This window comes from Danio rerio, chromosome 7, assembly GCF_052040795.2.
Source record: "Danio rerio strain M-AB ecotype USA chromosome 7, GRCz13ab, whole genome shotgun sequence".
Classification (NCBI taxonomy): Eukaryota; Metazoa; Chordata; class Actinopteri; order Cypriniformes; family Danionidae; genus Danio; species Danio rerio.
The window spans coordinates 29,051,626-29,068,043 of record NC_141027.1 but is presented as its reverse complement, the minus strand read 5'-3'; the positions used below and the strand labels follow the sequence as shown (position 1 = coordinate 29,068,043).

The 16,418-nt window shown below is 37.3% G+C and overlaps 1 protein-coding gene across 2 annotated transcripts in view; it reads right to left on the bottom strand.

Moving 5' to 3' along the window:
• Positions 1-16,418, bottom strand: part of dok4 (docking protein 4) — a 96,272-nt gene that overhangs the window by 13,345 nt on the left and 66,509 nt on the right. For both annotated transcript variants that reach the window (XR_015495744.1, XM_087261333.1), the window contains exons 3-4: positions 4,532-4,639; positions 3,968-4,082 (exon numbers count right to left, since the gene is read on the bottom strand). Coding sequence is in view for 1 of the 2 variants with exons in the window: in XM_087261333.1 (XP_087117459.1) it covers positions 3,968-4,082; positions 4,532-4,639 (223 nt within the window). In the remaining variant the exon portion in view is untranslated. The remainder of the gene's footprint in view (positions 1-3,967; positions 4,083-4,531; positions 4,640-16,418) is intronic.

Sequence of the window (16,418 nt, the reverse complement as noted above, 5' to 3'; positions counted from 1 at the left end):
GAACAAGCAGATTCAATCATGTCAATAAATTCAAGCGTGATCTTTCAATCTACCTTCTACATGAATAAAACATACGCTAGAGGACAGTAAGAGATCAGACTGTAATGTTAATGTCAATAACGAGAGCTCCTTTAAAGGGCTTCTATTTTACCCCTTTAACAAGTTGTAAGATAAAGACTTTGGTGTCTCCAGAATGTCTTTAAAGTTACAGCTAAAATTCCCATCAGATCATTTTTACATCCTGCTGAATACTGTATGTGAATTTTAAGCTTAGAGGACATTGTAGTTGTTTTTGTTGCTTGTGCCTTTAAATGTAAATGGACTGGTTCTCCCCACCCACAGTTTTCACATGCGTGTCTGCTTCTCCTGCGTTATGTCAGATAAACAGCAGTCAGTGACAAAGACAGACATAGATAAAGCAGATTCAGTTTTAGTCAAAATACCAAGTATGTTTATTTGATGTATTTGTTGTGGAGTTTATACATGCTTTTCTAAAACTATGAATGAAACAAATGCTGATGCATGTTCGTAGTACAAATACAGGCGCACACACATACGTTTAACTTTTGTTTTTGCATGTCTAACACTACTTGCAGCAAATCCATTATCCTCGCATATAGTTGACTGTTGACTATATAGCTGAATGTGGTGATTCCAGCGGCTATGAGTTACATAGCAATTTTACTGTCTTTCCTTTATTACAAACATGCACTGTTTGTACACATTGTACACAAATCATTACATTTAATGACTGCAGAACAGTCTAGAGTGCATGTCACTGATGAGAAGATGAAGGATGTCTGCTGTACACTACCTGACAAAAGTCTTGTCGCCTATCTAAGTTTTGGGAACAACAAATAATAACTTGACTTCTAGTTGATCATTTGGTATCAGAAGTGGCTTATATGAAAGGCAAAGGCTTCTAGATTACACTCATTCATTCATTCATTTTCTTGTCGGCTTAGTCCCTTTATTAATCCGGGGTCGCCACAGCGAAATGAACCGCCAACTTATCCAGCAAGTTTTAACGCAGCGGATGCCCTTCCAGCCACAACCCATCTCTGGGAAATAGATTACGCTCATTTTATTAAAATAAAATATGATCATGCCTTGATTATTGATTATTTAATTAGGACAGTAAGGTCTGACTTTGCTAAGACAAAATTCTTGTCACTTAACAGAAATAATGTACAGTATAACATTTAAAGTCCTGGTGAGCTTGGAGGACTGCATCTTTAAATCTCTGCAATGACTCAAATGACTTTTTAATAAAGTCATCTGGAATGGCAAAGAAAGCCTTCTTGCAGGACTTTATCAAGATTCTTTCTTCAATGCCTCCTACATCTTAACCCAGACATGCTCAATAATGTTCATGTCTGGTGACTGAGCTGGTCAATCCTGGAGCACTTTGACCTTCTTTGCTTTTTAGGAACTTTGATGTGGAGGCTGAAGTGCTATCCTGCTGAAGAATTTGCCCTCTCTTGTGGTTTGTAGTGTAATTGGCAGCACCAATGTCTTGATACCTCATGTATGATGTTGCCATCCACTCTGTAGATATTTTGCATGCCCCCATACTGAATGTAACCCCACATCATGATTTTTTCTTTACTAAACTTGACTGATTTCTTTGAGAATCTTGGGTCCATGCAGGTTTCAATAGGTGTTCTGTAGTATTTGTGATGATTGGGATGCAGTTCAACGGATGATTTTACCTTTTGCCACTTTTCCAAATAGTCAACAAGAAGTCAAGTTATTATTTGTTGCTCCAACAACTGAGATTGACAGCAAGACTTTTGTCACGTGGTGTGAACTGAAATCACCAAATGGCCTAAAACAATAAGTACATGCATTACAGAATGTTATGTTTTCAAACACATGCACAAATTGCATGTATTCTGTCAGTGCTGCACAAGCTTGGTTTGTGGTGCCACCTGCTAGACACTTGTAGTTTGTTAGTCAGGGTTCAAAATGCAAAACCCAAGCCTTAACATATCAGCACAACTACAGTAAAGCTTTGCTTTACTGGTTACACAAGGTTATACAGATTTCCTCCTGCATGTAAATGCATCAACCTGTTTTCTGTCAACATGCTTTTCAGGCTTATTATAGGTGCATATATTAATGGCATGTGTTCTCATTCAATTAGATTTTCAATTTATATACAATACAAATGCTTGCAATCCGGCACTCAAACACCAGGTTGCTCTCAAAAATCACCCCCAAATTTTTGACTGAAGATGAGGACTGAACTGAAAATCCATCAAGGATAGACAGTGTTCTAGGTTTTTGCGTGTGAGGTTTTTGGGTCCAATTAGCAAAGCCTCAATTTTATCTGAATTTAGTAATAAGGAGTTTTAGTTATCCAATTTTTAATATCGGCTACACAAACCGTTGTAAATTCGTACAAATTATTAGGTTGAGAGTAGGGTTGGGCGATGTCTATGTGAAACATCGAGATGGACGATGACATCGTCATCATGCGAAAAGCATGGGTTTGACAGAGTGTGCGCGATGAGTCTGAAGAGCAAGGAGGAATCCGGTGGTGAGAAGAATGCGTGACTTATTTGAGGACCGGGAGGGAGACGATTTTCGGGAATTTATCACTCGTTTACGCACATTCGGGAGTCTCTATGCATTTGCGGGAGACTCCTGGAACTCTCGGGAGACTTGGGATGTCTGAATATCACGTTTAACAACTATAGTGAGACGCGATCCAACGGTACATCCTTGATAAACTGTCCGATGTGCACTGCTCACTGGAGGTCAGACGAGCGCATGACAGTGTGTGTGGCTATGTGTGTGTATGGTCGCGTAATGTGCATTTTCAGTGGACGGAGGGCTGTTCAGAAATGCTAGGTAAAACATTGTGTGGATATGGATCATTTTCGTTCTAAAATGCCACTTTAACACTAAGACACATAGGTGTAAATGGGGAATAAGTATGTAATTTTCGCAAGTGGGTTTGCGATGGGGGCGGGGTGGTGTTGTCTATGGATGATGGCAATCGGCCCAACCCTGGTTGAGAGGAGATATAAAGTTGTGTATCATCAGCATAACAGTGGAAGCTAACTCCATATCACCAGTAGCATATACAGTGTGAAAAGTAAGGGACCAAGAACTGAGCCTTGTGGTACCCCACAGTGTACTTTTGATGTGTATGATGCCTCTTCATTAACTGAAGCAAATTGATAACGTTCAGATAGATAAGACCTGAACCAGAACAATGTGGTTTCTTTAATACCAACATCATTTTCAAGCCTATCAAGGAGAATATTATGATTGATTGTATCAAATGCTGCACTTAAGTCCAACAACACTAAGAGAGAAATGCAACCAGGAGCTGTTCATTTGTAACTGTGCTGTAAAAGTGCTGTTTCTGTGTTATGAAATGCTCTAAATCTAGATAGAAATTTTTCATAAGTATTGTTTCTTTGTAGGAAGGAACATAGTTAAGCAGATATGACTTTTTCTAGTATCTTTGATAGAAAAGGCAGGTTTGAAATTATAGTCCATGAATGAAAACTAATTGAACTTACACTTAGAAACAGCATTAAAAGAAAATGTCACTGACGTTAGCTTCATTTTTCATTCACAGGGTATAAGGTGGAATCATTTTCAGAGCATAATACTTGCTATTCACTATCTTGATTACTTTAGAAGAGCTACTTTTCGCTCATACTTTGAGTAGTATTTAAAAAATACTCAGCAGAGAGAAAAACTTTACTTGTGCTTATTTGTTTGGCAAGTATTGGCACCTTTGTTTAATATTTTTCAGTACTTTTTCCACTACTGTCTACCAGTACCACTCAAATTAGAAAACATTATTACAAGCTTACCACTGTATATTGGGCTGACCCTGCGCTTTGTACTTGCTTAAAATATTTTTGGGATAATCTTTAACAAAACAAACTGCAGCTTTTAGTCAAGCATCCTGCAGCAAAACAAGTCCCAGTAAAAGATGACGTACCTGATTCGCAGGTGAAGGTTCGAGAGGTGTCGTCTGTAAAAACGATGGCCACGGCCTGTCGCTTCGTGTCACGAGGCAATCTTGTGACGTTCTTCACATTACTAATCTCTGTCACCTGTGTGAACACAAGAAAAGCACTCAATGCAAAGTGAGAAGAAACTGACAGAGCCCAGTTATACAGACTAACATCATTTGCATCATTTGGCAAGGCACTTGTGCTCTCTTAATCATCTAATTTATCATTCACGCTCTACAGCGGCTTGTGGGAGCAAAAAAGTGTAGTAAAGAAAGGCAAATGAGGCCAACGAACACACAGAAATAGGAGGCCTGTGAGTCAGCAAAGTTGCATGGATACATTTATTCAAAAATGTATCTGTTTACACACTGCCGCTTTGGTAATCTCGGCCGGCAGCTCGCGCTGTGTGAATGTGCTCTACGCGGCTGTTAGTATAATTGGAGAACTGAAGTGACACTTGAATGTTTTCCTTGAATGTTTCATTTCTCCTGTGACATTTCCGCGGCTCAGATTAGGCCTCGGCTGAACTGTTGGGGTGAGAAGTGTACCTTAGGACAGGCTCTGATGTAGGCTGACTTCTCATCAGGGTATTTTTCCAGTCTGCGAGGTCCTTTACTGGATGACTTCTTAAACACCAGCCAGCAGCGTCGATAGATCTAAAACACACACACACACACACACACACACACACACAGACAAATACACATATGATCACACAGAGGCCAAAAATAACACTCGCCATGTGCCAGAGGCAAGGAGAAATTGGCCTTCATGAGAAAATCAATGGACTAATTGTTGAGCAACTTTTTAAAGACTTGCAGCATGGTAAAAAAAGTTTCACAGATATTAATGTTTTGGCTGATACAAATAAGATAGACGTTATTAGGATAACCAATTTTATAAGATAACAATATAATATAGGGCTGCATGATTCTGGCTAAAATGAGAATCACAATTTTTTGGCATAAAATCAAGGTCATGATTTTTTCTGACGATTCTGTCAATGTAAAATAAAGGTTAATATGAGGGGGCTATTATTGTTATTTTCAAACATATGGTAAAACAACAACAATAATATTAGATCTAAGTGTACGTCCACTGTTGGTTAAAATGCTCAATTTTGTACAGATTGTGAATGGTGGGCTTGAACAGACTTTAAATATGTCCTGGTTGTTAATTCACATTAAGTTGAATTAGGATGGATCCATACATGTATGCATGTCATTTGTCATTGACAACATAATTAGGCCGATTTATTTCACTGATAAAGAGAGACATTTGTCATCATCAGATTCTCTCCTGCATTATACCCAACATTAAATAGGCTAAATTAGTTATACTGACACTGTTAAACATTTATTTTCATGCGCAACACTTTGTGTTCAAATGCTTGTGGTAATTATAACTCTAAAATGTGATATGATCATTTAAATTATGTTTTTGGTTTACTTTCACTGCCGAGTGCAGCTAATGTCATGGCTGCCGTCACTTTGAAAAAAATAAAGCATAGCCTACATGCAAATCATATTTTCCGTGCGGCTCCCAAACAATCACTGTGCAACAAACTAAATGTTATTTACAACTTTATTATACAGGTTCTGTTCACTAAAATACACATCATTCATGGGCATGCATGTGTCCTTTCAGTAGTAAACATACAGTGTCAGCTGACCTGTCACTTCCAGGCAAAAATACGTCATTACATTAAGGCAGAAATTATTATTTTTGGGTAAATTCATTCATCCATTTTCTTGTCGGTTTAGTCCCTTTATTAATCTGGGGTCACCACAGCGGAATGAACCGCCAACTTATCCAGCTAGTTTTAACGCAGCGGATGCCCTTTCAGCCGCAACCCATTTCTAGGAAATTTTTTGGGTAAAGTATACCTTATAAATACAGTATGTGACACTTTTAACACCATTTGGAGGTGTCCATGTTGCTGAGCATGACTTGTGCGGTTACCTTTATGCTTCTTTCCTGACCATACATATACAATTGGCTGAATCGTAGAAAAGCTGAATTAAGATTGTGTGTAGGGACGAATCGAAATCACGATCTTTTTTTCAATTAATCGTGCAGCCCTAATATAAGATATTAAATAAGAAAATCGTTTTTAATTATCAAAACTTGTTGTTTGTTCTAACTATAAAATGAACTGAAACAAAACAATTGGGACAACTTCATTGTTTAATCTACTTAAATTTGTAGCAACTAACTTAAATTTGTAAGCTAACTTAATTCCTTTATGTTGTCCCAACACAAAGTGACTGTGTGGTACCCAGCATCTTTTACAGTGAATAAATGTATGGTATTTTAACCATTTGAATTAATGGTAACAAATTTAAAAATTCCTTTTGTGATTTGCTAAAAATTGCAGTAATACTTTATAAGGTTCCATCTGTTAAGATTAGCGCACTACATTTGATAATTCCAGCTAAATTGAAAAATGACTCCTTTATTTAATAATTGAATGTTTTGTTGCTTTATGTTTTTTAAATGCACCCTAAACTGACATGAATTAACAATCAATTGTACTATTTTAACTAACACTGAAATAGATTAATAAAGACTTTTAAAATGTATAGCAAAATGTATATCAATTACATTCGCTATTGTGGACTCTAATACTGACCAATATTATATTTGTTTAAGAATATTACAGTAAAACCTTGAAATTATTTAATATTACAGTTATTTATTACATATTTAATATATATTGGGGGAAACTATATTAATGCAAAAAAAAAAAGTGCAGGTTTTTTCAATTTCAAAGCAGAATTTCCAGTAGCCAGAGTCAAAATTTTTGTATGTGCAAATGTTGTACTATTGATTCTCAAATTAATAAATAAATGAATACAATTGTTAGCAATATATTAACATACATGGATGCGCACACACAATGGATCTATGGAAAAAAAAAATCTGTGGATCTGTGGTAAAACATTTGGAAATCTGGTTAAACCACCAAAATAAACATTTGAATAATAAAGAAAAAAAACTCACAGAGTAATGTATAGCTAACTATCCACAAATCTTAAAGGGTGGAACAGGATCTCCAAAAATGGACGTCGATGCCTTTATCATTGCATGCTAGAATAGCAAGTGTTAAAATGAACATCTTGCCGTTCATTTCCTTAGTTTTACGATTCTGTTACTCGCTCCAAAAAGTTTTGGCACAAACTTAACTCTATGATTTGTAATTTCTTATGGATTGGTGAGCAACCTCAATTGAAATTTGAAACTCTACAATGTACAAAAGATAATGGGGGACCAGCTCTTCCAAATTCTGAATTATACGATAGGGCTTTTCAAATAAAATGTATTCATGTTTGTCTTAACCCATTCTCTAGAGTTCCTTGGAGAGAAATTTAAATTAAATTAGCTGATAAATATAGATTACAAGATATTCTGTTCTTCAGGAATAACAAACAAGCTTTTTTTTGTGTGCAAGCTTTTGGTCCAATCATTGACAATACGATAGTAAATTTTAGATTAATGGAAAAAGACATTCATCACTCACATGGCACATCCATACACTTATTTAGAATAACAATGATTTTCGATTTGGTGGTGCAACATTTTTTCAAGGAATTGGATGCAGAAAGGCATTTATACGCTAAAAGATATTCTGGTTTTAATGGCATATTAGGTTTCAAGAACTTTGTGAGCGGTTTGAAATGGAACCTTCTTCTCATGAAGAAAGCCATGAAGGCCTATGGGGTTCCCTGGGGGGACAATCTACCCACCCAACCAATCATTGCTTGGTTTGATCTGTCCACTACTAATCATTTGACCTCATGGATGTACAGAAAGGCCTTAGAGGCACCAGCAAAGCATTAAGCTATACAGCACAGTTGAGAAATTGACTGTCAACCAGAAGAAGGTGTCACAGAACGGGGAGAGAGAATGGCAAAACATTTTATTAACCTAAAAATCCCAATCACCAACTCATTTACTATAACTTTTATCATAGAACCTACTGGACCCCACTCAAAAGACATCGTATCAAAGCCCCCTTTAGTCCTTTTTCATATAATGTGGGAGTGTGGAAAAGTACAAAAATGTTGGAATGAGGTGTGCATTATCCTATCTTAAATGATTGAATATCCCATACCGTACCTGTATTACTGAGCGATGATTCTACGTTGCATCTTACCAAGCTACAAAAAGCTGTTTGGCGTGCTGGCTTAACTTCTGCAAAAAACTACTAGTTGAATTGATATATTTCATTTTTTCAGCCTGTATGTTTTGTTAACAATAAAAAAAAATCATGCAAAACATGCTTTGACTTGACAAACGACGAGATAAAATTTTCATTTTGCAATAATTGTTGCTACTTTTATCATGATATTGAAATAAGCTGAATGATTTGACTGAAATAAGTTGAAAAAAGGGTTATTATAACTCTTTTGTGTGTATTTCTTTACTAAATATAAATGATTAGAGTAAATTGCAAAAAATACAAAGTACACTTCACAAAAAGCTGTCATTAGATTCATAACTTGTTCATTACAGTCATCAAATAGACTGACTTCAAGTGCAGTCATTCATCCCTGAGTCTATTTTTGTACTATTGTTATACGTCTATTAGATTTTCACTGACAGCCCAAATTTTGCCTAGTTTTAGGCAAGACGTCAATGGTTGTCGATAAGACGTCTTTTTAACATGAAAATATTTTGTGTTGACAATTATTCTGATATTGAAGTTTGCAATAAGATTATTGTACTTAAAACTGTTAAATTATTGATTTTTTAAGAACGGAAAGGAACTAAAAATCATTTTTATAATGTCAACAAATGTTTCATTTTAGTGGGGCAACCAGTAGCCTGACTGAAATAAAAATGATGAAAAGCAACTTTGTGTTTATTCACCACAATGCTTATTTTCTGCAAATTCAGTACAACATTGAATTGAGTTAGCTGAATTGAGTTACAAGGAAACAGTGTATCCCATCCTTTACACCAAAACACCTCGTAGAGGGAAGTAGAGAACTATTTGTCTTCATTGTCTCAGTAACACTTTAGAGTGAATTAAAGTCAACATGTTTTGACTCTGAACAAATCCCCTGGTGTTTCGACAGTGTTTTTAAATACAGTTACATCCTGACTCACATTTATAAACACTGCATTAGTCATCAGGCTTGAATACATGACAGGCATTCATTGCACCTCAACTACCATACAGTCTAACAAGCAAGACCACACATTTCTAAACCTATTGTCCATAAATGAACATTTTGATAGAGTATTTGAACAAAAAAATAAACCCAACAAAAAATAAACCCTTAAGATATTTCAAGCAACTTAAAGCATGTCCAGTTTCCTGCTGAGATGATTGATAGAAAGACGAACTGAGCTGATGAGCTTTTGTTTTTGCCATCTAAGCTGACCTTAATGTCATTGCCACTTGAACGATTGAACCTGCCTTATGAAGAAATTGAGAAAGGTAGCTGCATGGTTTTTTATTCACAGCAGGTAAAAGATTGATCCCTTGTTTGCATCATATTGTCCCCTGAGGTTCCACTAATCCTCTGTAAACAGACTGTGCAACAGGATCAGCAAAGAGTGACTGTGTGTGTGTGTTTGAGATGTGCCCTTTTCCACTGCTGCTTCACTGTTTATATACCTGCCTGTCTGCACAGCATTAATACACAAACACTGATGCATATGCATACACAAACGGAGAACGACCCATTCTGGTGGCTTTCCTTTTTTTTTTTTTTTTTTTTTTTTTAAAGTATAATGTTGAGCATAATTCCTTCAAAATATTGTTAAAATGTCTACAGCCATTAACCCGCTCCGAGCTGGAATCGAACTGGCGGCCTTCCACACATGAGTCAGTTGCTCTAACAAGAAGGCTAAACACCAGTGTCTGTCGCTAGAGCACCTTTTAAAAAGTCAGAGGAGTGAGGTTTACCTGCACAGCACTTCACTAGCTGGCCTCTACACTAACCCCCTAAACCTCACTCCCATCTAGGTCACGGCACCAATGTAAACCCACCGGTCCTACTGCAACCAACCGAACCGCTAACCTTCCACATGGGAGTCGGTTGTTCTTACAAGGAGGCTAAAGCACTTCACTAGCTGGCCTCTACTCATAAACGTGTGCAATATACTGATAGAAAGAAGTTCAAAAAGGCTGAGCGAATGTATTCTGTTTTTGAACCTTCCGACATCTCTGGCTGCAGTAGGCAGGTTGTAAATGTGCCATCCCCGCTCGTGCGGACTCCTAAACACAACAACAATAGTGGCTGAGAGAGAATAACAGTTTCATCTTGTGCTTATCATCGATAAGCATCGATATTGCAATGTGATTATCCTCAATAGTCACATCGCTAGATATAATTGATCATTTACATGCGTTTTGGTGCCTGTGATTGTATAATGATTTTAAAAGCATTCAGGAATAAGAAATTGTCCCATTTGTGACCTTAACTACAGGGGGACCTCAAAAAGATTATAGATTGTTTATTAGATTTTATGGAGATGCAAATAGTATACAATAATTCATCAATCTCTGACTGAACACGTGCATGAAAATACAGCACATGCAAATACAGGAATACACTGCAAAAAGCACAGAACACAACAAAAATGTGTCAGATGGACCCCAAAGATTTTATAGATTGTTTATTAGATTTTATGGAGGTGCACTCCCACTGGAGAATCATCCTAATCACTCCAAAATTATCAATTGTTTTCAAATAGAGACATTAAAAGGGCACCTATGGTGAAAAATCTACTTTTCAAGCTGTTTGGAGAGATATGTGTGTAGATATAGTGTAAAAACTGTCATATTGGGGTGATATAAACACATCCAGTCCTTTTTTTAAAATTTGACAAAATAAAAACGGTGGACCAATTGAATCGGTTTTTAGATCGACCGCAACTTGACAGAGGAATGCGGTCCCCCCGCCCACCAATATTGATTGACAGGCGCGCATTACCATATCCTCAGTTTGTTGTTCCACGTCCGCCATTTTCAGCGTGTGAGTCAAAGCGATGTCACTAAAGGAACACCCTTGCTCTATTTTTAGACGTAAGGGTCATTGGGCTCAACACAAGATCAACATTCACCACATGATCGCTGTAATTGGAATTATTGTTTGTAACTTTAGATGGGTTTGCAAACATGTGTACTTTTCATTGCGTCTACCATTCGCATTCAGCGGTCACAGAAGCTCCCTGTGATCTTAACTAGGTGCAGCTGGAAAGTGCGAGCGCGTTGCCTCACATGCGTGTCCCTCCACTGGAAATAAAATAACGAACTTGCCTGCAGGCCGCACACCAGAAGTGCTGCTCGGCGACGCTCAGCGTCGCATCACACAGCACCATGCAATTCAGAATTCTAAACATAGGTTTATCAGTGTACACACAATGGCGCTTCAAGTCGGCGCCTGTCTGCAGCACCCAGCCACAATTCGGGACACTTCTTATTCCTGCCGCGCCACAGAGCTCCATCTGAATAGTTTCATTTTAAATAACATCTGAATGTGCGTGTCTGGTGTGCCGTGTCGTGGCTCTGAGCGGTGCATCCGGTGCCTCAGTCAAAGTTAATTAAGCGTGCGTGGTTATTAGTCTCGGTGTACAAGCTCGGAACTTTAAACTAGCACACAGTTGGCTGTAAAACTATACAAAGACACAAATGATTGTGTACTCTCTGCTTGGTCTGTGTCCGAGTCGTACATGTACAGCTGAATGCTGGTCCACTCACTTATGTTCCTTCTCTCTGTCAGGCTGTCTGTTGCCAAACACAGAGCGGGGGAACTCTAGGCTCTGCCCCCTTGTTACATTGGGCGGGAAACTAATTTTCATGTGAAGCGACACACCCTCAAAATGAACATACTGTAGTTTAGGCTGGATTTTGTTCGAAATTTTATCATTTCAGTTCTTTTTTGATTGAGTTTGAAGTAAACCTTGGATCTTTAATAGAAAAAGTGTGCAGTGACTTCTACAACATCACATTTTTCTAAAAAACAGCTTACGAACATCTGAACAATTCTAGTCTCTGTTTTTATTTTAGCTTCATGAGACGATGCATGTTACAGGAATATTCATTTTACTGGCATGTACTGTCATGTAACATATTAACTTGGGGTGCACCGATACCCTTTTTTAGGCCGAATATGAATATATGACAACTTAATTTCTTGTACTTGCCATGTTTCCACGCAATGACTTAGTGAGGCCAATTATTTTAGGACAGCTTCTTTATAGTTATGAAAAACTTTAACTTAATTTTTTTTCTGCTTAAGAAAAGGCTGCCAAAGTACAAACAATTTTCAAAGCATTTTTTAATTTTAAAACTTTTGCTCATATTAAACATGCTGCTTTTTATATAGCAGTCAGAACAGGGACGAATGTGTAAAAACAACAAAATAAAAAAGATTGAGCAACTGAGTTGATACTAAAACTGATCTCCTCAGTATCATGACCCATACCGATACCAGTATTTGTGCATCCCTAATATTAATAAATGTATTTTTGCCTTTAACACAATAAAAGCAAGTAAAATCAAGTATTTGAGAGCATACAGTTTCATATCCATACCCTTATACTGTGACTCATTCACAGCACGTCTTCTTGTACATTGCTGCAACATATATGTATATGTGTACTGTTTCAACATGAACAAGAACAAAAATATTTCTTATGCTCAAAATCATCATATAAGTATGTTTTCTAGAGGATCACATGACAGAAGACTTAAGTAATGATGCTGAAAATCCAGCATTGTTGTAACATAAATAATGTTTTTGAACATTAAATCATCTTTTTTTTTATTGCAATTTTTTTTACACCTTTTACTGTATTTTTGAATGAATGAATGCACAAGAGTGAGCACAAGAGTCTAATTTTAAGAAAACAAAAGCATATAACAACAATTTGTATAATTCCACTTGCATGCAATGGGCCCTTTTCATATTTCCGGGCTTCTCAGTAACGGAAGGCATAATAGTTTGGTCAAATTAAAGCACAGTGAATCGAAGAGTACAACAAATCTTTTTTTTTTTTGAAAAAATAAAAATAAAAACCCAGTGGTGTTATTAAGTGTTTCTGAAAAAAGAAAAAAAATAGAGTGAGACTGATGACGGCAGCCAGAGGAAAGAATAAGATCAAATTTACTCTCAGCCCCATAGACGCTGCATAAGAAACACCTCACAGCGGTAATGACTTTTTTGTAATTTGACGTAAAGATGATATAATACATACATAAATGCATACATGTTCATACATTTTGAAAAAAAATATTAAAAACTTTAAAGATTTAAGAATATGATGGCTGTTAAAAGCGTCCTAACAGTCTTGTGAAATGGGTCTATTCCATCCTGCTTATAATTGCGATCCTGCTTTGGCTTCTTTTTTTGATATTAACAAAATAGCAACATTGTATCTGAAATGACATTTACCTGACATTAATTGAATGCTTTTAGCTGCAGCACACAGACACAGCAACAACAACAGTGTGACATTTTTATGATATTTTGTTCAATTATGCTCAACAGCACTAACACCATGACTGAAGTAACAGATTTTTTTTTTTTTTTTGGGCCGAAACCATAGCAACCATGCTAGTTTTGTTTCAGGGTCAATCTTGTTTTAACAGCCTGCATTAACATGTGCAGTTACCTTCAAATCGTCAAATGAAAACATCCATAAACCCTCAAACCTCTCCGTAGAGCATAAATCAAAAGCAAATGTTACATACGTGGGGGAATAATCCATAAGAAGAAACCACAACACTTATCTCAAGTGCTTACTGTAGGTCAATATCAGACAAGAGGGAGGAAAAAGAGAACGAAGGAAACAACAACAGCTTATGGAGGCACAGGGAAAAAACGGAGCTTAAAACGAAGCTTCAGTTATTGGAAGAAAGAAAAGAAGATAAAACAGAGGCAGAATATGCCAACATTTCATAGCATAATAAGCCTATAATGAGTCTGTTTGCCCTTGGTATGAATCCATTTCAGCGTTTCTGTCAGCTGTTCATCTCTCATCTGCTCTTCCTCTGAGATTTGACAGAGCTCCGCTTGGCACTCTGTGATGGTCAAAGGAATAATGACACTATTGCAACAACAGTTGCTATGCTTAAAGCTAAAATTAAACTACTTCCTCTCAGGCAAGACTAAATTTAAAACGCCGGCTTACAGACTGTGACCACTGCAACCTGTTGGGGATTTTCTGAAACTGTTCTAAAATTCAGCTCCTGTCTGTCCGTATCACAGCAGCTTCTGTGCCTCAGAACTGAATATAAATGAAAAAGAATAACATCGCAGTGCGTGTCCATTAAATGTTTGCCCTTTATCACCAGCATCCACCAACACCCTCCCCATCTGGGTTTGTTTCATAATTGTGATGCCCAGTGTTGGGCCGCTTACGATTGCAAATGCACTCAAAAGGGCTGGCGGTGGCTGAGGAGCAATTAGGGTAATTCCGGCATGGCAGTGAGGCTGGCAGTGCGGGGCTCCGCTACCCGATCTGAATGCTAAACAGTGCTCTGATTAGTCTGATTGGGGCTCTTGGTCCCTAAGTGGACCGCGGAGATAGACAGTGAGAAAGGGTGGGAGAGATAGAGAGGCATACAGTCTGGCTAATTAGCATCCCTAGAGGTGCGCAGGGAGCTCGGAGAGAGAGGTGAAGAGGAGGAACGGGAGGAGGGACGGAGGGGGAAAAGATATGGAGACAGTCATCCAGAACAGTGTGACGAAAGGCTGACGAGACTCGCCTTGCTGCTTTATGCCAAACATATATGAGGACAAAACAGTTGGGACAGCTCATAATTTATAACTATGTTTTTGAAGGGATGTATACTATGCCTGAGGGATTCGTTGAAATGACACTGCAAACACGATTGAGCAAGGCTGCGATTGCCATGCACATCTTGTCAGGGAAGCAAGGTGTGAGCTTGCACCAGACGGCGCTCTCATGCTAAAACAGTGAATAACCAGGATATTAAGATAGTGTTTTGTTATACAGTAAACAACGTTTTAAAGGGATAGTTCACCAAAAAAATTAAAATTTGATCGATGTTTACGTGCCTTTAGTTGGTTTCTGAGTTTATGAGTTTCTTTTATTCATTCATTCATTCATTTCATTTTCTTGTCAGCTTAGTCCCTTTATTAATCTGGGTTCGACACAGTGGAATGAAACGCCAACTTATCCAGCACATTTTTACGCAGCAGATGCCCTTCCAGCCGCAACCCATCACTGGGAAATATCCATTCACACTAATTCACAAACACTTATATACTATGGACAATTTTAGCTTACCCAATTCACCTGTAGAACCTGTTCCAAGTTTCTTTTTTCTAAACATAAATACTTTGGAAGTTAATGGTTACAGGTTTCCACCTTTCTTCAAAATATTTTCTTTTGTGTTCAACAGAAGAAACTCAATCAGGTTTGGAACAAGTGAAGGGTGACAAAATTTTGACAATTTTCAGGTTTGGGTAAACTATCCTTTTGACTGATTCAACTGATTCAGACTAATGATTAGCGATGGTGAGATGAAGGGTAAATCCTAGAAGGGATACAGCGGATTCTATATGCACATCAATATAACTGTACACTGTACAAAAGTAATTATTGTGAGGGCTAGGCTTAGGGTTGAGGTATGGGTGGATGTTAATAAAATACAGTTTGAAGGGTAATTTAATAAATAATATAAATCCTTTTAGTTAACTTCTGTCTGGAGCTGTATCCCTTCTAGCAACAAAGATAAAACCTTATGAATGTGTGGCAATATTATCATTATAAAACAGAAAAGGGGCTGGGCTGGGCTTAAATGGGCAGAGGGCAGTAAATGTGCTTGTTTAACTCAGCAGAAGACGTCACACCAAGATTCAAACAGATTCCTGAATTCATTCATGCAAAAATGAGGCTTCAGACGTCATCAATGACATTATTGTTCCAAAACAATAAAAACCTCAATATGGGTTTCACTGAAAACTTTCTGGATTTCTTGATACACATCCTGAAGGCTCGACAAAGAGCGTAACATAGCTGCTAATAATTTCAGGACTACGAAATGATCTCAGATAAGGATTTCAAACCCTCGACTGAAGTAATGAAGTAAGTTTGGAGCAAAACTATAACTAGAAACTACAAATTTTGCATGGAAATTGCTATCGATTCATCTCATAGCCGTAGCAACAAATCTACAAAATCTGTATGATAGGCAGAAAAATGCTTTTCTGTTTATGAACTGGACATAGGATTTAATCCGGAGTAATTTAGGTATACAAGTGGCTCACAAGTAGCGTTTCTTTCTGTTGAACACAAAGGAAGGTATTTATACTTGGATAAAATATGTTACGGATGTCAATGGCTATGGTTTTTACCACTTTAAAAAATATATAATTTTTTCTTCAACAGAAGAAATAAACTCCAACAGGTTTGGAAAAAGTGGAAGGTAAGGTGAAATAAACTTTCAAA